The following is a 23,661-nucleotide window of genomic DNA, read 5'->3' as shown; positions in this document are numbered from 1 at the left end:
GATTTATACAGAGGGACCAGCACTTTCAGCAATCTTCAGTGCTGGCTCTTGAATTACAGCATACCTCTGCATAAGCTTTTTTAAATACCAAGTTACAGCACCAGACTTTTTGCAGAATGGATTGCCATATAGGTTTGTAACAGATCAGAAGTTCTGTAGGTAGTGAAAGGCTTTATTTTAAGTTTCTAAATTTAATAGAGTTGAGAAGTCTAATCCTTGAAAATTAAATTCCAGGCTGTTATGGACCAGAAACGAATGAGAGACATTCTAGTATAGTACAGTTGCTGTGGCACCAAATGACCTTGCTGTCTCAATTCTGTCACAATTAGGAATTGGATAGCTTCTGTAATCCCATTATATACAAGCCCAAACCGAAGATAGAACCTCCCAGTGATGGGCAGTCAAAAGCTAATGGTGAACACAATGGACCAGTGAACGGACAGAGCGGTACTGAAACAAAACCTGAACCAGGAAAGGACAACCCTCAGCAGACCAAACCCTCTGGAGAAATGGAAGTGGACTAAATTTTGCATTTCTTTTACTTAATTAAAATAGTGCAAGTAACCACAGGGTCCATTCTTTTTGTCTGGTACACACCTCAGATGTTCAGTTATTCTTAGCCAAACTTCTGTCATTTGTTGATGAGTAGTTTTGAAAGTGTTTTATATTAAGTACACCTCTGATGTTCATTTCCACTGATGCTGCTTATGTGGAGCTTTAGCCAAATGTAGATTGTATAAGTCAGTTTAAGCTTTCCTGATATATTTTATATCAAACATACAGAATTGATATATAAATGGCAACAATCTACCTTATTTAAAGCTTTTATTGTGAATAAACCTCAGCTCCTTTATTCAGGAAAGGATACTGTATTGCACTACTGATGCTCAAGTGTAGATCTAATCGCATCATTATTTTGGAAAAATATTGGAATTGAAGTGGCAAAAGCTGTCACTTGAAGCACTGACCTTTTCTAGTTATTGTATTGTTATAATTTAAATATTAAAATAGAGGTTAGTTGGCATACCAGTCGATCTTGTTAACGTACCATGAGAATTGTACGGTCTTTTTCATATAAACTGAATAATACAAGCTTAAATGTGTTTCTTTTTTTAGGTTCCCGTACCACTAACAATCTTAGTTACAAACAGCTCCAGTATAGTGGCTCTGCCATGTGCTGAAATTCATGGTCTTGGTGCACACCGCTGTACATAATGTACTGTGCTTATGATAGGATGATGCTAATGATAATAGGATGAAAGGTTAGAATTCACAAGGCCTGTTGTGTAGCTTTCCCTTGAAAATGTCTTATTGCACTTGTTACTATTTCCACTTGTTTTGTTTTGAATTAAATTTACATCGTGTCTCATGCTGGGAAGGAGAAACAACAGAAATGGTGCTGCACAAGCTGGATATCAGCACCCTGATTTTGAGTTTGCTTAAATGCTGTTTAGTGCAGTCTTGAAAGAAATGCTGAGAACTTATTTAAGCGTTGGGATTCAGCATGTAAAGCTTTTGGTCTAGGACCAAAACAAAAACTGGATATTACTGCTGCAAAGATGGAATCTACTTGATGAACTTGCATAGCTTACCACTTATTTTTGGTCGTTTAGTTATCTAATGAAAGTGTCTACAATGTATTGCTATTTTCTTTGATACATCTTAAACACTGTCAGAGTCCAGTGTATGTTCCTGTATTCCAAATGCATCTGTCGGTCACCAAGGTACTGTAGCACTTGCTAGAGCCAGTCACTGTTGACTTCAAACAACTTCTCTATTACCAGAATGGGAATGGGCTATTCTAACTATGAAAAGTGGTTTCTGATTCCAGTCAGCATAAGAAACTGGGATTAGTTGCAGTGTAATGCTTCGGTGACTTGAACTGTGTTGCAGAAACAAATTTAGGTGTGTTCAGGTGTTAATTAGGCACTCCTGCAGCAGTTCTCCTGTGTGAGGTGTTGCTGTTGTAAACAAGTGAAGAATCGTGATCTTGTTTCTGGCTTTGGCAGCCATTTTATCTCCAGCCATGTCCTTCATCTTCCATCACTGTTCATACTACAAAAAGTAATCCATGACCAGTAGTAGAAGTAAATTAAACTCTCACATATCTTCACAGAAAAAGGAAGCACCATTTACAGCTGTACATAAACCTGCTAGACTAGTTCAGGTTCTAGAATTGCATCTTCATGACTGACATCAAGTGACTGAAATGAACATGCTTTGCTCTACTGACTGTTGCTCCTCCATGCACGCAAGTGTGGATGAGCTGACACCGTAAGTTTACATATGTAAAGTCCTTGAACAAAAACAGTGACCTTGAAGAGCTGCTCTGCAGCCACTCTGCAACCTCAGTCTTGAATTCTGCCACTCTAGTCACACCTCTGGCACTGAGGGGGTGACTGTACTTCAGCATCAGTTGTCCTAAGTTTAAGTCAGTAATGACTGAGCTAGCTTTGGTCCTGTAGGCTTTTAACACCATTAATATCTTTTTGACTTTTACCACAGCAGTGTAATGAGTAGCATTCTTAAGTACTGGCTTAAAATCCATCTACACGTTAATTTGTCTAGTAGACTTCCTGATGCCTGGCAGAAGAGCTCACACAGCAGAAATCTGTGCAAGAACAGAGTATCTTCTGCTCATGGTCATCAGAAGCTTAATACTACATTAGAAATGTTTGAAGCAATTCTTAGGATAATGTCTAGAACAGCATGCTTAAAAGCAGATATGGTTCAGACAAACAATTGTAAAGTTTTCTTACTAGGATAGGGTTTTTTTGCTATGCATCTGGTCTGTCTCTAGATCCTTGGTGAAGAGGAATGCTGCCCACAGACTGCGAACAGCATCCGGTTGCTGAGGTACATGTTAGGAATCCCTTTGAGGATTTGAGTTGTTCTTTCCACAGTGAGCTTCACATTAAAATATGATTTGTTAATATGTAATCTGTTTTCTGTTACAAAGAGGAGATTTTACCAAGGCAGATCTAAGATTAAGTACTTACATAAGCTATGCACAACTTGAATGTGAGGCTTTGTGTGTCAGACTCAAAAAGTGAGTTACCCTGTGGCTACTCTGACAGCACCAGAATGACTATCTTTGCAACATAAAATTTGTTAGGAAACCAACAGTAGTGTGCTACTCTGCATCTGGGATATTTTAAAAGCAAGTACTTGTCAATAATGTCTTATTTGGAACTTTCTGTTGAGGGCAAGATACATCTTGAATGTTTGAAAATGTTCCCTTAAACATTTGAAAATGTTTTCATTTTGAAACATCCCACAAAAACAAAAAAAAATGAAGTGACACTATCTTTGTAAAGGCAGTAGAGTTTGTTGTTTTTTTTTTTTAAATTACAGTAATCACATAGTTACAAACCAGCAGCAATACTTTGTTTCATTTTACTAATAAGATCTTTCTTTCAAGAGGACTGATTCTCTCCTGTATGGACCTTTAATGGACTTATTCAAGAAATGGCTTTAAAATAATTTTTGTTAATTTTCTTTACTAAACTAAGTTGCTGCTAGCTATTGTACAACTGATTCATGGGTTCCTTTCCATGTTTTTTATTATAGTACTTCAGAATTTCGGGAGTTGCTTCAAGATTCATGCAGATGTAAAAAACCAGATTTTTAACTATACATTTAAGTTAAGCTTTTATACAGTTCTTTCTTTAGGCTGCTGCTCCATGACAAAATACCCCACTAGGAGCTGCCTGCCTTGTTTGGTCTGAATTTGAATAAAGACTCCTCTCCCTTGCTTGCTCCTGGCAGTGCCCTTCTTCCAATGTTTAAATACTGCCTTTGGGGCACGCTTGCAAAACTTGGAGAGGGCAGTTGGGAGAATCCTCAAAGGCCCTTTGGGTGAAAAACCCAGTTGCCTCACAAGATCATGTGGTAGCACAAGGTGCCCCTGTCTCTGGTATGGCAGCATGGGACAGGAACCGCAGTGACTGGAGTGCAGCTGCAGCGTACTGTATGCCTTGTAGTGTGTGGGATGAAGGTTTTGCTTCTTCCATGCAAAATTAGAAGCTGTTGATGTAAAGCATCCACTCTGTTGGTAGGATTCCTTTGTATCTTCAACATTTGAAATTCTGTAATGTTTTTAAAGATCTCAGTGTGCTGAACTCCCACCTCTGCTACAGATTGTTACACTGTTCTTCAGTATTCTATATTTGAAGTGGGGATTTTCCTGTAAGGATTATGTTGAAGCGTAATTTCAGGAAACAAGCAAGGACCTGGCAGGAGACTTTTCTTCCTATGTATTTTTTGACACCAGTGCGAAAACTTTACAGCCTTAACAAACCTTGGCATCTACACTTCTCAGAGCTCTGTCAAAGCATCAAAACATGAAGCTGTGTTGCAAATGTGCTGCATTTGCTGGTTCAAAGCACCTACCCAGTTGCTGTAGGAAAAGATGCTAAATTCAATTCCCATAGATTAGAACCTCTTTCCTCAAAATAGGACTTTCATTGCTGTGTAACCACACTGTAATACTTCAATACACTGACTTCTGTGAGCCCTTCTAAAGTGAAGCCCCAATGCCCAACCTTCAGTTGTGGATCAGTATTAAGGTCTGCATGTTCTAAGGATGCTTACATTAGCTGCCACTAGCTGAGTTTATAAGTGGATGAAGAAATATTCTGGGTTTTGTTACTTGTAAGTTTTCTAGTCTTTCAGGCACCAGGAGACATAACCTCTCTGTCAAAAGAGGTAGTAAAAAACATGTTGCTTAACAGAAGGTGTTAATGCCTCATAAATTTTAAGTTCAGCTCCCAAGATAGCATTTGGAGTATAAACACAAGCTCTCAGTAGCTAGAGACTGTGTGGTGGCTGACTCTTAGCTGAATTCTTAATTCTCCAGAGTTGAAATTTGAAGACTTCAGCCACTTCCTACACATGTAAATAACAGTGAAAACAACAAAATGTGACTATTAGCACTGCAGAATACTAAACCAGGAATGTGCTCAATGTGATTTCCCTAATACAGATGCTAAACTGTGTTTTCCTTTTCCTTCCTGGTCAGAAGGAAATAATTTCAAGCAGTGAAAACCAGGAATCATTGCATTGAAATCGATGAAGAATCATTTTAAACAAAAATGTAGTTAAGAGCTATACCCACCAGCCACCTTTACAAAGTGTTGAAATGGTTTATTTAAGTTGATTTTAAAAGGTGGTACTCTCTGAATGTTGCATAGTTGGAAAAGTTTGTTTACAAAGTCTATAAACATATCTCCACAGGTTGAAGGGGGAGGAGATGGAGGTGTCAGAATTTAAAGCGGTGTTAAGGTATGCAAAATGTTTACTATGTATGTAAATGGGATTATTAGTAGATCATGTGCAAATTGACAATACTTCAATTTATTTTTGAATGGCAATATAGATTGTCAAGGTTGTGTATAATTATAATAAATATATAAACCGCTACTTGAACCATAAATGACCACCCAAGATTTCATTTTTACATCAGTGTTCTGATGTCATGGATTGAAATTTATGTTTGTACAAAATACCACAGGTAAGAAATAGGCATTTTTGGTGGCTTACCTGTCCTGCTTAGTTAGGTGTGGCTTCTCTCTTTCTTCTCTGTCCCAGTCAGCTGTAGCCTCTCTTCTGGCAAATTCCATCAAATTCCACTGACAAGTTACCTATGAACACGGACTCCTCACTCCACCTGCTGCAGCCCAGACATTGCACTGCTTTGCCTCTGGGGAGCTCCAGTTATTTTCACAGCTGCCATCACATTTATATGTTTGGCTGAGTACAGTTAGCCAAGTTTCAAGTAATCCATCTCTCAAAAATTATTTATTGCAACATACAAGTCCAAGGTAGTTTTCCTGTGCCTTGAACTGCTTGGGGAAATTGATGGTTTGGGGTGCTGTTGGTTCTCTGAGCAGATCCCAAGGTGCAGCAGGAAAGCAGCAGCCTGTGGGATTACTCTGGGAATTCTTTTATGTGTTAGCAGTGTAATGGGAATCCCTCTATCCAACAAGATGTGGACTGTAGAATTCTGCATAACCTATACAAAAGTACCAAAACACAACACGATTCAACATGTTCATTTCCATCTTACTCAGTACACTTTAAGAGCTTCTCAAAGTCTGCATTTCTTCCAGGCTTTGTACATGTGGATCTCAATAAATAGTCTAATAAAATATTTCAACTATATTCATTTCACAGGCCAGGTTTGGGATTTAGAGGTGGGGAAAGGTCCTTCCTATTAAAAACCTGTATGCTTATATGTATGTATACATGCACATATATATGTGCATATGTGCAAAAGGTACACTCTAAAAATCAACTCCGTGTGCTTAACAGCCAGTATAGGGGAAAATAATGCCCTTAACCTACTGTGCTCTCTGAGCATCTCAGACTACTGTGAAAGGATGTTCACCATCAAGAGGTTCCTCTGCAGAAGAGGAAGATCAACTATTCTGGCAAAATTAGGTGAACATGAAAAGAATCATACAATAGGCTTAGCTGGAAAGGACCCACAAGAATTGTCGAAGTCCAACTCCTGGCCCTGCACAAGACAGCCCCAAAAGTCACACCATGTGCCTGAGAGCATTGTCCAAATGCTTCTTGGACTCTGTCAGGCTTGGTGCTGTGACCGCTTCCATGGGGAACATGTTCCAGTGCTCAAATACCCACTGGGTGAAGAACCTTTCCTAATATCCAACTTAAACCTTCCCTGACACAGCTTGATGCCGTTCCCTTGGGTCCTGCCAGTTGAAGGTAGCCAGCTGAAACTCTCAAGGAATTAAAGACACAGACATGATGTCATGCTAATGGCATTGCCACCAAAATTCTGAAATACATTGTGAGAACCTAGATTTCAAATTTTGCCTGAAAATCAGCTTCTCTGGCATTGTAATATCCTAACACTGCCTCAGGTGGTAGACTCAGTGCAGTTTCAGGCAGAAAAGAGCTGCTTGCAGAATATAAACCATTTATTCACAGAGATTTTATGTGTTTATCATAGAGCTTGTGAAACAAGAGTGTCCCAGTGATCATTACCATGGCTGCAAGTAAATATTATCCTTTCCTTTCTCAACCTAGTTCTGTCCTACATTCTTCATCCTCCCTACAAATAGCAGTGTGCTCTTCCTTTTATAAGGTTAATTGGATTTTCAGTAGTGCTGAAGTACTTGCAATCCAAAGAAGAAAATGACACTTTCTATAGCAAGTACAACATTTAAAAACTACTAGTCAACAATATTTTACTTGCAAATTGCTTCAGAAAATACCTTTATCCTCACATCAAATAACACTCCAGAAATAAAAATGGACATTTTACAAGTATTGAACAAAAAAAAGTCAGTTTGTATGACTACTTCATCTCCAAAGGAGAGTGAAGCAATGCAGTCAAGTTACACAACATCTACAACAGGGGCAAAACATGCTATGTTCCTGGGGCCAGAACCATCCTCAACACCAGGAAGGCAAGACACCTGCATAAAAATCCTAGGCAAGAGCTTTGAGTTCCTCCTGGAGAGTGTGTCAGCAGCCAGCATAAGGGATACTCTTGGAAGATAATAACAACAAAGCAAAACAGCAAACATTTGTCTTGACAATACTAAAGGGAGATGTGGCCCAAGAAGTTTCCTTTCTCAATGAAAAATAACCTCTCCCACTTTACTTGCTCTTTTTGCATCCTTCAAAACTTCCAGGAATCTGTTGCAATAAATATTCCCCATCTACTCCATCATCTACCTGCACTGCCTTGTCTGCAAGACCAAGACAGAACAAATATCCTTATGAAATTTTATATGGCAATTTTAGCATAGAGAGTGAAGATGGGAAATGAGATCTGGGAGGCAAAGGTCACTCTATGGTGGCTTTTCTAAACCTGTGCTTTGCAAAGTCACAGATGAAATAATAACCACACAAGCTCTTGCAAGTTCTTATTAAGTAAGGATTAACAACCTGCTCACCAGGTATTCGGAAAAGTCAGTGGCATTGCCTTTGCAGCTTTTGAGTGCGAATTTACCAGGAATAAGCAACCCGGCTTATCAATTGCTTGTGTGTTCTATACTCATTTAACCATTTCACCCAATACATGACAAAAATACCCTCCAGCCTGTATTAGTGCCTGACGCTCTCAGAAAGCTCAGGCAGATAAACACTCAAACAGCATGAGGGAGTACAAAAAACAGTAGTTCCATACATCTTCTACCCAACATCTACTGAATTTGTGTTTCAAGTCTGCACTCTGTTAGAAGACTACCTGTTATAAGCTCTGGGTATTCTAATACTCAGAAAACAAAATCTAGATGAAAATAAAGACAAATCACATCCCAAAAAGATCTCTCTACATAGCACTGAGTAAACTGTATGAGTAGGTACATTCACACAGTAGCAATAGCCAGTTTCACAGACATCTGATGGTATTAACTCCAAACTGTCCACTTTCCTTAACATACCCGTGAAATGTATTTCCTTTTTGCACTTTTTATTTTTCCTCTCTCTTAGAAATTTATTTTATAAATTGCATCAAAGTTCTTCAGTTCAAATAAAAAACTCTCCCTGTTGCTTTTTCAAAAATAACATGAAGTTCACAAATCTGTGAATTGGACATCAAGTTCAATTCAATCAATTTCACAAAAAAACTCCCTGTGGCTTTTTCAAAAATAACATCAAGTTCACAAACACCAAATAAAGTTTACCAGGCTGATATTTCTGGGCTTAAAATGATAGTGAAGGAAGTATTCAGTGTCAAACAGAAGCAAGCTGTCTACCATGGGAAACTTTCATTTTCTTCTATATATATGACATACACAATTATAAATATAATTTGACAGGTAGAAATATAAAATGTATCTAAATTCACTCAGTTGCCAAGAATATGGAAATTTTAAAGATCATTATCCTACAACTTTAAATAACAAATATAGTATTTGCATTTGTCTTTGCTTGCAAGGAAATAAACAGCCACAGTCCAATTTGCTAAATTCCCATGACACTGCTTTTTCAAGACAAACTAACTGAGCTCAGACAACAGAAACTTATTTTTCAGTATTATCTTGGTGATAAAACAAGCCATTAGAGAAGTATTTGTCTGCTTTCCTTTAATATCATGTCAGAAAAAAACACCACAACGTTTGCCACAAAAAGGGCACTAAGAAATACCATTTGTCTTAATATGCTAAACTGTGGATCAAAATCCTTTTTTAAAGAGCTGGACAAATGCAAAAATTACATCTTTATGCTCAGGAGAAATTTTGTTTCCATGGATAATATCAACAAACAAATTTTCAAAACCAAAAGAGCAGACATATGCCCTGATGGGGAAGGATGTACTGAAATAAAGGGGAAAAAATATTTTAGTCGGACATACTACAATGTAATTATATTTTGTTGAGGAAGCCTTCAAATCTCACACTGCATCCGTTGTTATGCTCTTCAAATCCACCTGAATGAACTTAGCAGATATCAGTGCGCAAGGGATTCAGCTTCCTTGCAAATCTAGCTGCTTGCTCAGTAACTAAGTGCTAATTACAGCTAAAAATTTACAAAAATAACTTCAAAGGTAGTCAATCAAAATTTCTGACATAACAGCCTAGGGTAATACTGAATAGATTTGTATTTAAATTGGTTATTAGCTCTAGATATTAGCTCTAGCAGTGTTGCTATGCAGAAAAATCTGTCCTCTACTTTTCAGCTTGTATCCACTTTACAAGGCAGAACATCACTCGTAAGGGGATGTGATGCAAGTGCTAACCTGTAAGTATCTGCACTGATTTGAAACTCCTTCATCTCTCCTGTGGTGATGTTTTCACTTTTGTATCATGAATTCCTTTCATTGATGTAAGCGAGGTTTGTGAAGATTGTGCAATGAATTTAATGATAATTCTAGACCTAGCCAGGTCTTCTTAATAAACAGTTCAAATACCAAGACAATCCTTTCTCATGGAATTTATTTTGACTTGCAAAAGTTTTCTCTATTAGGAATGATCACTTAGTGGTCACAAGTGCTGTACAATCAAAAATATCACAGAAAAGGCATCTGGAAAAACTTGCACAGTGGTCCATGTCCTGCTCAAGAACATGGCACATTCTCATGCCATGTTCCATACAGCAACAACAGCAGACACACAACCAAGGCATCAGCCAAATTAGCAAAACATACCAGAGACCTCATAGTTTCCATAACATTATAGGCATGATGTCAGCCTGGCTCTAGTGGTAAATCACTGACTAACTCATCCTTGGCATCTGTAGAGACAGACTCAACTATAGCACACAAAGTTGTGTGCTATTTGTGTACAAATACATCACTAAGATGCACAAAAGATCTGAGGGAAAAAAATTTACTAAAGATGTGTGGGGAAAACAGCTTATGTTGGCATAAATGGCAAAGTATCACTGGACTACCAGATGCTGACATTGTAGTCCAAGACAATTAGTAAAAACAAAATACCCACCAGTCTTTGACAGCATTTATACAAGCAAAATAATTACTGCAGGGCCAGTAACTTGATAGGAGGGTTCAAAGCTGGAATGTCCATAAAAATGTGTTAGTCATTGCAACAAAGCCTTATGACATACCAAGGATTTTACTCAAAACAGATTATATTTAATAACTAACATTTCAGAAACAATCATTCTTTGCACAAACTATTTTTTCTTTCACTTACATTACAAATGACTCCCCCCCACCCACATTCCTCAGCTAAGGATGAAACATGTCAGTTATACAGATGAGTAAACCTAATCACAGAGCTGACAAGTTTGACTTGTTTCTTAGAGATACAGATTTAAATAAAAAAATCCTTCTCTGAAAAAAATGGATTTCCACCACAGAAGTAGGGTGGTTCTTGATCAGCAATGAAGGATGAAGAAGTTTTCAGTTATTTTTTCTGTCTGAAACAGATGTTCCCTCTGGAGACCTCACCATCATACAGAAAAATGAGAATCACAGCCCTTTCCTGTGCGAGGTAAATCATCAAAAGTGATACAGGTCTCAAGATACTTGTTCAACTCTCAGCCTCTCACAACTCAAATATTCTGACTTCTGAATGCACACATCTCCTTAAGAGAGAAATGTCATTCTCCTGAGCAGCCACATGCAGAATCCAAAATGGAGAAAATTAAAACAAACAAACAAACAAACAAACTTGGGGTACTGAAAGGAAAACAGAGACTGTACTGCACTGTAGCAATGCTACAGCACTAAGGTATCATGGCCTTAAGCAATAAGGTATCATGGCCATAAACATGCCATGGAAACTTCTCAAGGAAAACAAGTCTGATCTCTTCATAGGAGGAGAGAATATCAGGGAGGAGAACTAAGAGCTCAATAATTAAAGCTGAGCATGAGCTGTTGCTTAAGAAAGGAGTTTCAAAGCTAAGCCTATGTACCTCCAAACTTCAGGCACATTGCAAACGTACCCCTGCCAGTTCTAACTGCCCTGCTCAAGTCCTGGTGCCGCCAAGGCAGCACTAAGCTCAACACAGGATCATTAATCCTCAAACACGGGCCCAACCTCAGTCTCTAGTAAAAACTAGGCACATATGGTTGTAAAAGAAGTGGCACATATGTGAAGCCATTAAGTCAAAGTAGTCTTGAGACTGGAACATGCAGGAAAAAAACTCAACCTGACAGTATGTAAATTGTACTGGTGCAAAAAACCCATTATTCTTATTTTTCCTCCTATTCACTATGAGCAAGGCTGTTTACTATTGAGCTGCAAATATTGCAGAAGAAATGTGACTTCCTAGTTTTTTAAATATGTAAACCCCAAGCTGGAAATCAAATTGAACCTTTGTACAAAGCTATACAACTTCATCTGCTTATTTTTAAATAGTCCACTGAAAATAGTCCACTACAGTTTCCCCCCTTGAAAAGTGCTGTCCCGTGATTGCTTTCAGAGGAGTTGCATGGTTTAGGCAGGCACTGCAAATTTATTTTCAGCCAAGATGATGGAAAATAACCGCACTCATTTAGTTAGTCAGTTCTATTGCTAAAAGTGACAGAAATCTTACTTTCTTTTTTACTGAGCTCCTCTTATTTTAGAGGAAGCTGAGGATGCTACAGCTGGGCAAGCCTCTGCAGCTACATGAATGTCACAGGTTGTTCTGTATCCCAGGAATACAGCAACAGTCACTTCAGCTTGTTTATTCCCATACACAACTTCTGTGCTTCATGTGACACAAGGCAATACTTGATGGCACAGTGAATGATCACAAATATTCATAGTACAAATAAATACACCTAATACTATGCTGCATATGACAGGTACATATGTTTCCTCCTACAATTTAGTCAGCTTGGCTGCTCACGTGAAGCATAAAGATGGGGTAAATCCATTCATTCTCTTTTGACAGAAGAGCAAGATAAACAGTTCTACCAAGGCAGATTAACTCTTTTTTTACCCATGATGTCTCAAAAGAATATCTATTCTCAAGAAGATGTGGGGATTTTAACTTTAAAAGACTGTTATGAATGCTCCATTTATTTATTAGCAAAAGCATTGCTTCCTATGATCTTGTCTTCCCACGTAAATAAAGTGCAGTTCAAAATGCAGTTGTTTTCTATTCAGTGGTTTTTTTGCATTCTGTGGAAGAGAGGCGAACTTCATCTGCTCCCAGTAAGTTCAGTGTACAACTAACTACTAATATCTGAGTTCTGAACACATATATAAGAACAAATGCAAATTACAAAAAGGACTGAAATATGACATGACAGTAGTTACTCTCATGACTGTTGCATAATTCCATATGGCTTGGAAACAGCATCAACAAAGGAATTGTGCCTAAGGGAGCAGTCCATGTTTGCAAATAAAACCAGTTGTCAACACTGGTAGTTACACCCACCGCTGGCAATTACATATTCAATAAGAAAGAGCAAGGAAACCTCTAGTGAACACCTAAATAAACTAATATGATAGGTAGTGTGGGGGGGAAGCGGCAGGCCCACTAAGTCCCTAGAGGTTGAACCCCTAGACGAACATAATATATTGGATGGCATAAGACCGTTCCCGTGAGAGCAGAGAAGCTAATTAACCATTCTCATGAACAGTGCAGCCTTGAGAAGCTGAGAGTTAACTAGAAAGGCGATAAGTAGGTTTAGGGAGGATAAAATGTACAAGGACAAGAATGTTGGCTGTGTTCATGGTGCAGGTGCATAGTGCTGGTGTTTTGTAGAAATTATGTTATTTACAGAAAGTGTGAGAAAATGTGGGCTAGCTGTCCCAATAAAGGATGCTGCTGCGCTGATGCAGCAGACAACTCTTATCTCAACTCTGTGTGTGTGTGTGCGTGTGTGCTTTTCTATCAGCCAAACCTAACTACTACGATAGATACCCTGTGACATATGGTGTCCCGTGGAGGCCCAAGAAATGACGATGAGTAGTGCCCGTGTCATGTGGGGTATCACGACTGAAGGCAGCTGAACTGCGGGGTGAGGCACAGTGAGGTTTGGGGCTCAGGAAGCTGGTAGCGGCGAGGGCTGCCACAAAGGATCTGGATCCGTTGTTTCTGACACCTGGAAAGCACGAGTGTATCTCCCACACTTGGAAGGCACAGGTGACCTGGAAGGCACAAGTGTATCTGTCACTTGGAAGGCACAGGTGAGCTCCTGAGAACTTTTTCTAGGCACTATGGGGCAGACCATGAGTGCGGATGAAAGGCATGTGTTTGCTGCTTGGAATGCTTTATTACAGCATCGTGATATTAAACACGACGATACTAAGTCGTTTGTTGCTTTGGTGCCGTCGGGCTGGGCGAGAGGCTGCGGTTCCTACTGCTTTTAGTATTTCTACCTGGGAGGACATTGGCAGAGCGCTGCTAGATGCCATCGCGGAGGGAAATCGTGGAGGGGCTGGCTCCTACTTGGAAATTAGTGCTTTCCACTCTCAAGGACTGGCAGACTGAACTACAGCACCAGAACAGTCCCGGGACGACTGCGGGGGACGACCTTGCGGACTCTTTGGTTGAATTCCATCTTAAGGAGCCTTCTGCTTCTCCTCTGAGCGTTGCCACGGGGCTGCGCGGCGCGCCTGCAGCTGCAGCGGCGGCCGCGAGTCCTTACGGCACGCCTGCGCCCGCGGCGGCGGGTCCGTGTGCGGTGCCTGCAGCGGCGCCCGCGGGCCCCTGCAGCACGCCTTCACCGGCAGCGGCGGGGCCGTGTGGAGCGCCTGCGGCGGCGGCCGCTCCCCCGTGCAGTGTGCCTGCAGCGGCGCCGGCCCCGGGCGGCGGCGGGCTGGCAGCGGCCGTGGCTCCGGTCGGCGCGGCGGGGGGGCAGTCTTTCCTACTCAGCAATTCTACCCTTGAGGCGGGTGTGTCCCCTGTTAACCCCCCCCTTAGGAAATATCCATCTGTGGCTGTTTCTCCACCTCCTATACAGTATCCTTCCCCGGCAGAGCAATTAGCTAAAATGCAATGTACGGAGAGCAACGACAATTCGCCTCCTCTTATTACTTTTCCAAAAATGAACCCAACCCCTATCCCCCGCGACAGTAGTGGATCTGGAGGGGGGTGGAAACAATGTTGGCATTGGGCAAGGATAAAACCAACAGACTAATGAATCCTCAGACATGAAACCACACTGAGTGTACACTTCATCCAGTGTGTATCTGCAGAGGTGCATGTCCAGTGTACCCCATCACTCAGCTGTCAAGAAGGTAAAGAAACACAAGGTGGAAAGGTTTTCAGAGCTGAAGACAAACAGCTAAAATTTCACCTGAGTATAAACTGGAGGCTAGCACAGCCTTTGGATATTGAGATGGTCAAGACAGAGAAAGAAATAGTAGACTGAAGTCTTGACATGAATAAAATGCATTTGCAATAAATTGATGCTGCAGTCCTCTCAAGGCATTTTTCCAGTCTGAATTCGGCATAGATTAAGTCTGAGGTGGAATGCCCCTTGCATGAGCCAAAAACTAAGCATTCTTTGGTTTGGGTTGGGTTCTTTCCCAGGTTATCTTCTGACTCATACAAGAACTCTAAATTATGTGGATAGTTTGTAAATAACTGAGAATACAAAATAAATTTACGGACAGTGAAGGCATGGATAATAACCTTAAGTAATAGCTCATATGCTCCTACTCAAGTGCAGTCAGAGCCAAAACTTTTAATGGTATTTGCTCCAAGCTTCAGTATAATCAAGATACAGTGGGGTTTTTCTTACAAATTTTGGTATGGTGACTTTTAACATAAAGTACGTAAGTGGCAACAGCTTTTTATGCTCATCTCTTAGATGTACTTATTGCAATTATTACATTACCATGTTTAACGTAAGAACATTACATTACTGTGTTTAACAGTTGCGGTGTGAAGACTGCAAGACTGTAAACAGTGAAAATCCAGAAAATACATTCCAAAATTCATGATCAAACTGCTAAAATGCCAGACAAACAAGTAGCCAGTAATGAATTGTTACTGCCAGAAATTTTGCTTTTCATCACTCAAGTTTTTATCAGGCAGGTGATTCTAAATTACAAGAGCAAGGTTTCTCATCTCTGAATACAAAGTTCAGTTCTCTTACTGAAAGGTGAACTTTGAAAGCATTTGTGCAGGTGGGCACCAAAAGAAAGAAAATTTTCATTTGATAAAATTTTATTTTGTTTGTAGAAACACATAAGTCTGTTTAGTGAAAAAGAGAGAAGCAGCCAAGTCTCCATCATCATGTTCTTTCCCTTGAATAAAATAAATTAATAAAAAATACACAACAAAAACCATCACAAACATACAGGAAAACAAAATACGCATTTCAGCAGTATTAGGCCTGAAAATACCCTGCTGAAGTTTTATGACTGTATCATTACAATTGTTCTTGACAGTTGGACTTGACAATAGAATTGCGTAGACTTTATCACGTTGCTAGTGCACACAGGCAGACTTGTAGGACCAGCCGTGATGCTTGGACCTGCTGTGCTTGTCCTTCTTTGCTCCACCAGCTGCAGTGACACTGACATTCACACCCTGCAGGAGCACGTTGCCGATGAGCTCGCTCCTGGCAGGTCACAGCAATCTCTTGAGCATGTGCTTCTGAAGCTAAGGCATCATTTATTCTAATATTTAAAATATAAAGTTAAAACATCAAAGCAGAACTGGACAGGGATCCTTTCAACACCTTTCTGTGCCACACCTTGTCTTAAGAGAGTGAATGATGTACTAATGTGGTTTGTTTCCTTTCCTCCCTTTCACCTGAGCTGAATGTGCTATTTCTAGCATTCTTGCATATGGAAGTAGTCATAAGTGACAGAAGTAATATAAAATTAAAAAAATCATATTTGAAGTAATGAAGTACTCAAACTTTACCATGCTGTCTAAATGAGCTTTCTTCAGAAGCCCAGCCATCTTCCCAGTTCTTCAGGGATGAGGGAAGATATGACTGACTCATTCTCCAAACCATTTGTGCCTCCTTGGGTAACAGAATACTTAGTGTAATACTGAAAACAGCCAGCAAATCTACACTAAATGCGAAGTATCAGCTTGACGATTTCTGTGTTTCTTTAGAAAAACTGTTCCGTGAACACAGTAAATCCAGTAATAGGAACAGTTTCAACAGAGCACCTCTCACTATCATAGCATGCAATGTTTCTGTGAAATAAAGAGAGCTCCTACAGTCTCTAGTTGTTCTACTGATACACTGTTCTTGGTTTTGAAGCCTCGGATAACTACTAAAAGATTAATATTGTCATAATATTTTTAAAGGGCTAATGGAATCACCTGAGATATGGATGGATTAATCCAAACATCAGTGCAGACCAAAGTAGAAAATGTTGAAGCATTAAAAGGTATTAACACCACAAATAGGAATCACAGAAATGGCAGCAAATACTGCAGGTGTACTCCTTCATTCAATCAGCAGTCTTATGACAAACCGAATACAACATCACTAGACTTTTGACGAGTACTGTACAGTACCACCTGGCATTTTTGTTAAAGTAGAATGATGCTAGTATTTTAGCAGAAAGGAAACACAAAGTTAAAAGACTTGAAGCCAAAGGTAGGTAAAGTCACTCTAGGATAAACACATGCATTTAAAGTGAGGGTAATTAACTACTGGGACAACCTAGCTAAGGGCATGACAGGGTCACTGTCACTTGGCATGTTTAACATGGAAATGAGATCCCTGGAGATGGAATTGCAGAGTTGTGGGCCAATGCAGGCAAACACACTACCAGTGGTCTTCTTTTGTGTAGAAAACAATGTAGTTTGACTAATTCTGCTCATGGCAGCTGCAGCAGAGTAACTCAAAGAGATTTCTGTATTTCTCTCTTGGTTTGAGCACATTTTGTCTGACAAAAGGCTGGTATAAACTCTGGGTCCTAAATGACATGTAATTTAATAATTACTGCAGAAAGCCTAACTCAAATTAATTTTGTTGTTGAGACTGTACAACATGTTGATGATTGACAGACCAAATAAACAAGAACTACTACTGATAAAACAGGGTCAAATCAATTAGAGTATTCCAAACCAGGATTCAGATACTCCACTGGGATAGGGTAAAAAGTCCAGAGGAGAATCAGCTTTAAATAAGGTTAAAGAAACTGAAGCTCTATCATAGTCCTTGCCATAGATGCACTGAGCCAGAGAGAGGTGACACTACTTGGAATCTGGACTGGCAACCAGCAAAACCACTATAAAAAACCGCCCTGTTTATAGAAAATAATCACATAACTGTCCTTTATGTCTCGGTTCAGCAAAAATACAGTTCTTTGATATGAAGATTTTGGAACTGAAGTATGGAGAAAGCTTAGAATTGTTTATTATCAAAGGTGTAAAATATTGAAAATTTAAAAGACCATCAATGGCCTTGTTATCAAAATATGAGAGCTGCAAGAATAAGCTTTAATGATAACATAGAATTAGAATCCATCATAAAACCAGAGGGTTGGGTATTCTGAATATGAATCAGATGACCCTCAGAGTCATTAACAGAGGTGAAATGAAATCCAGTAATACACAGTCTTGCAACTGTGGACTAATCAATAATAAATATGATATTAGAAGATGCTTCTAAATTTGAAGAATGATAACAAAGGAAGGATCTGAATGCAATAGTCATGAAAATTATAAACTGCCAGTATAACAGGACTGAAAAAGGAAAATATGATCTTCTGAAGTACCAGGAGAAGTATTTCTAGTAAAAGAATAGCAACACCAAGTGTCAATTTAATGCCAGCCGTAACAACTCATGTTGAGATAAAGATGAATTTGACACAGATGAAAACCATACAGATTGACATGGGGAACGGGGAACATAGCACATGACGGGAGAGTAAAAAAGCTTGGCTTGTTTATAGCAACAAGATAAAGACTTGAAGAGGTCATAAATGTTGTTTATAAGTATGGTATTAGAGAAACAGACACTAGTATCATGTACACTAGTAAACTGGACAGTTCCAAAGCATTAGTTTGACCATTGCCCTACTGCTTAATTACCTGAGCAGTGTAAACACGGTTATTAAAAATCAATTAATAGGAATCATGGTCTCATTTAACAACTTTCATGATGCTCAAATTAAAAAGGCACCCATGAAGGAGCCTTAATACTTGTTTGCTTAGCTAAAGAAATCAAGTCTTGGCAAAAACATTGCAAGGGTGGTGACAGAAAGGGGAAGAGGGGAGGAATAGAGCTATGACGCCATTGGTTGCCTTATTCAAACTTTTCCTTCTCCTTCAGCAAGAAAGAAACCTTCAAAATACCACAACTTAATTTTTAAAAAAATCATCAACTACACCTTGCTTTTGATTTTTTTGACAAAAATGATCCATTGTGACTATGGTTTTGTGGGAATTTTTATTTGCTGAACAAAACAACTTCCAATGTTAACTTGGAAATAACACTGGGAAACAATGTTCATCACAAAAGTACAATGTCAGTAAGAATGATTTGATAATGACACTTGAGTGTCACTGAAGGAGAAAAGCATAAAATCAGGTGTTTGGTTGGGTTTTTTTTATTTAGTCTTAGTGGTGAAATAAAAGCCACGGCTGATGGATCACTACATGCTCACAACTCCTTATGTAGCTAGGACACACCAACAATGGTTGGGAAAAGACTCAATTTCTTTTGTCCAGACTGGCACTACACTACCAGATATATATGACAACACACTGCATCTGTCAAAAGTAGAAATAAGGAATAAATATATATGTTTTAAATAAGTGAAACTACTAGTGTCATAAACCTTGTTGGCAAGATGGAAGCAAAGCTGCAGAACAACCAATGCTGACAGATCATAATTTGTAAAATGTAACTTTATGCCCTGTGATCAAGCAATCTCTGAGAGTGTTGCCAGTGTCAGTGTGTAAACATGCTTATTTTGTAAACACATATTCTTGCCTATATGAACCCAACAGCTGTATCCATATATTTTTTAATACAGCTTTACAAATACACTGGTTGCTTCCAGCTTTTACAAGTAAGTTTTCCTTACTTAAATGGTTTGTTAAAACTAAGAGTTACAATCAGAAATCCAAGAGGGCTTGTTTTTTTGGTTTTGTTTTTGGTTTTTTGTGGTTTTGATTTTTTTTTGAGAAAATTTAAATGAGAAAGGTCTGATAGAATAAAAACTTTGTTGTTGGTCTAGCCCAGCAAAACCTTTTATATTCTTCATGTCAGTTCAAGGACAAGGTTGATTTGCATAATTTGTGTTACACATAGATGGATCTCAATATCCAGACAAATATCCATGCTCAGAAAATTAGCCAGTGCAGCCCAGAGACATCAGATTTGAATAACCATTTTTACTACCTAATACTGTGTCTAAGACACAATGCACCAGCACAGGCTAAACCATCACCACTGCTGCAGACTACAGCACTTCGGGCAGTTCTTGCTCACCTTCTACTCAAAAATCTGTGGTCGCTCCCTTACGCTCTGGGGAAGACTGGCAGAGTTCCATCAGTTTTAGAACTTTATGGTGTCTTCCGAATGAGGCGGAATGGCAGAAAGGGAGGATGACTTCCCCTCTTTCTCCCAATTTCTGTGTTCTGAGTAATTTAGTTTTGCTTTTCATCATCCTCCGTACTCAGCTCCTTTTTACTTTTGTTTCTAATCAGGCTTCTCCACTGATGAAGGACACATTAAATCTTCACATTTTGTTAATGCAAAAAAGTTGAAAGAAGGTTGGCAGGCCCTGTTTTAAGGGAGTCCTATTACTCTCTTAAAATTATTTAAAGAAGACTTTAAGATAACATTTCTTTCAACACTTAAGCATTGAAAATAAGATTAGATATCTGTGCTCTCTCTGACAGAAAGAGTTAGCAAGGGATTTGTTACATCAGTAGTTTTGTCTCACAGGCTCTGCTTACAGCAGGTGCTGACCCCTGCAGTCATAAATTCAACTCAACAACAGAATAGTGATTTGAGTTTCTTTTTAATCAGACAGAGGAAAGAATTATTTCACTGCATGTTGCTGGCTTGACAATTAATGGAGGAGCAGCTACTCACTGAAAGTTCAAAGACTCTGGCTCCCCTTTTAATGGGGAGACATGAAAGAAAAAGAAGCCAAACTAGACATTGACATCTACCTCCCAATCTTATGCTAGAAATATGATCATCTTCTGAAGGCTTCCTATTTATAACCTCCCAACTACTATGCAACCCCAAAGATCCTATGCACTACACAACAGAACTTCAGAGAATTCCGTGCCTGTGCCCTAAAGCACATATACTTTTCCAACCGTGGTAGCTAATATAAAAAGGAATTATCTATACCTAAAAATTTTGTCCTCTGTATAGTAATGCAGCATATTTTGTATACTCTTATTTAGTTTGCCCTCAATGTCAATATGTATCAGTCATACTTTTGGCACATGAATTCACTCATGGAACTTTTCTTATCGCTGTTCAGGTTGAAAATCTAGCCTTGAAATTAAATCGAAAGTCTTATTTTTGCTAATCTTCCACCCTAGTTACTCAAACCAGTGATTACTGTTAATATTGCATAACTTGACAAACCAGTTTTATTTAATCACTCACACAGCTTCCATTTTACCTTTAAGGATTCTCAGCAATTGACGCATACACTTATCCACAAGCCATTTTACATCAATGGCTTGATTAAGGAGTGTGTGACTGCATGCACATTCCCAAGAGCCTCCTTTTCTGAAGGAGAAAGTGCAGCCACCTCTGTATTTTATCCTGACAATGAAAGTAGGCAAGCAGTGTTAGAACTGTTTAAGTTTATAGCCACAAGCTGGCAAACACTGGAGAAGGTGAAGTGCTAAATCAGTACACCTCCTCCTTGCATCCTGGATGTCTGCCCTAGCCAGAATAACTCTTCGGGAGCACTCCCCTGGTACAGAAGGAGCCAGCAAGATGTTTATGAGGTGGCGTGATTCAGAGGGCAGACTAATAAAAAAGAAACCAACAAAAATAGTCTTTCCCAGCCCAAATCAATTCCTTGATCTGGTTCACTGTGTAGCCACATGATCATCTGTAAGGGGGGTACTTTTGAATTGGATGATCAATGGAGCATAAAGGCGTGAGAATGGAATCATATTAGGATGTGAAACCAGCTAGAGTATGGTACAATGTAACTTCATGGCACAAGCGAATTGTAAGGTCCATTGTGCTTTTTAACAAGTCAGCTTAATATCCCCTATTATCAGAGCTGAGTTCTTCCTTGGTTTTGCTACATATTGCAAGATAGATACATCTACCCTTGAAACACAATGGTAGAGGTCATACATAGGGATGAGAAAGATGACGATGGGAGGAAGATTATGAGGGCAGGGGTCGCTGGCCCCTTGCCCTACAAGTAGGGCAGGCACAGACTGTTGCCATTAGGTAATGATTAGGCGGTGTTAGGCTGCCATTCAGGCATCACCTTACACTGCGCCCTGGCCCTACGTAGTGTAATGTGGAGCTGATAAAAATGGGGTGTCGGGACTGCTGAGCTGAGCGATCCTCATCCTGCCACCGAGCCTGTGTTGCTCCGCGGGGACGCCCGGTAAGGGATGGGCACCGACCAGCTGCTGCAGATCCTGACAGCCCTGGCCTGTCTGTGTGGGTAAGCACAGTTTTTTGATAGGAAGCAACTGAGAGAACAAACTTTTTAATATCCTTTTAGTGTTCCTTTAATTCCCCTTTTTATTATTGAATATTGTTACATAAATAAGTTGTTCATAGTATTTCCCTTTAATTTCCCTTTTTACTAACCAATATCGTGTTAATAGTTATCCATAATATTGTGTTAAGATCCCTTTTTTGGTATCCCTTTAACCCCCTTTTCACTAGTTAATACTGTATTAAATGCTGTTCGTAGTATTTGTTTTTAAGGCCACACAATAAGGTAGTTATTTTGGATCCCTTTTAGTTCTTGATTCTCTTTGCTAAGATTATTATTATTATTATTCTCACTGTAATAAAGGATATTTTGTGTGTTTGAATATTTCTGGCACTTGTCTTTATTCCGGACATGTATCCAAACGAACTGTTACATCATCCTGCCACACAACAAAGGAAGAAACAGAGGGTGGAAACATCTGCTTCAGGCAGTGTAAACAGCACTGCATCTGAACGTCAAGCAAGAAATAAAAACAAAAGTGAACTACCAGTTGAAAAGGAAGAAATGGAAAAGCAAATATATCCTCAAAAACTGGGGAAAACTTGTTCTGTGCAAGGGACCTGCAGCAGTTCACTATAGGGATTGAGTCTAAATACTGTTTGAGGCCATACTTGCCCAAAGATGAATTTCATATTTAGTAGAGCAGCGAGGAATAGAAAAGCTCATAAGAATGTAAACAAACTGGTGAGGTAATGGGGTTTGAAGATGTTCCCTCACATTTTGAATTCACCTTAACTACAGAAAGAAAATTCGTCAAGCAAAGGCTACTAGCTCATAAAAACAACCTTGTTATGTTGCTTCGTTTCACATTAGCCATGGAAATGCTGTTGACCAGGTCTGATTGCCACTGTAACAATAAACAAAAGCTAAATGAAGGTGCCAAGGGACACGTGAGATTCTCTGTTCGTAGCTACAGGATTTTGTTTTACCATATATTTTAGATAGAACACAACAGAAAAATGTCACTCAATGGTTTTAAAGTCACATATGGAAACAGCTGACTTATCAGGCAGTTCTACAATGTAATGAAAAGGAAATATAGGGTGCTTTTCCCCTCGCACAGCCTCATCTCACGTCTTCCTACCTATGGGTGTAATTGCACAAGAATATCAGTCCATCCGAGAGCTGCTGCTGCCCCACCATCCGTCTTGCTCCCATTTTGCACTCCTGCCTGTAAGGGTCAAATGCAAGCTGGTACCCCCGAAATACCAGGCAGTGAAAGGATTTAGGAGAATTTATTTCCAAAGCTGGGAACACTTAATGTCTCAGCACAAATCTGCACTGGGCCTAAGAAAGAGACACACTCTCTGTTCTTCTCAGGGCTTTTATCATCGCTGGCCCCCCAAGTGTGGGGCCTTCAGACATGTGTGCAAGAACTTATCTTCTCTTGTGCCTGGGAGTCAGTGCCTCTAGAAGGCAGGAGGAAAAAACATCTGACACTGTCTCTGGGAAAGATGCCTTTTTCCAGGCATAAAAGCATCTTTATCCTAACCCTAACCCTAAATCCTAACTCTAGCCCTAATCCAAACCCTATCCCTAAACCCTAATATCCTAACCCTACCCCCTAACCCTAATCCTAATCCTAACCCTAACCCTTAAACCTGAAGAGAGATACCTGGAAGCATGCAGGACTGTC

At 39.5% G+C, this 23,661-nt stretch overlaps 1 protein-coding gene across 1 annotated transcript in view; it reads left to right on the top strand.

Moving 5' to 3' along the window:
- The window catches only part of HSPA4L (heat shock protein family A (Hsp70) member 4 like), a 31,708-nt gene extending 21,817 nt beyond the window's left edge, over nt 1-9,891 (top strand). Inside the window, exon 19 of the mRNA XM_027716019.2 lies at nt 330-9,891. Coding sequence (XP_027571820.1) covers nt 330-524 — 195 coding nt within the window. The 3' untranslated portion in view covers nt 525-9,891. The remainder of the gene's footprint in view (nt 1-329) is intronic.
- Nucleotides 9,892-23,661: the final 13,770 nt, after the last annotated feature.

The sequence above is a fragment of the Pipra filicauda genome, unplaced genomic scaffold, assembly GCF_003945595.2.
Source record: "Pipra filicauda isolate LSUMZ 115617 unplaced genomic scaffold, ASM394559v2 scaffold30_size5312502_pilon, whole genome shotgun sequence".
Classification (NCBI taxonomy): Eukaryota; Metazoa; Chordata; class Aves; order Passeriformes; family Pipridae; genus Pipra; species Pipra filicauda.
Note: the sequence above shows the minus strand (reverse complement) of the source record. Positions and strands in the feature narration are given on the sequence as shown.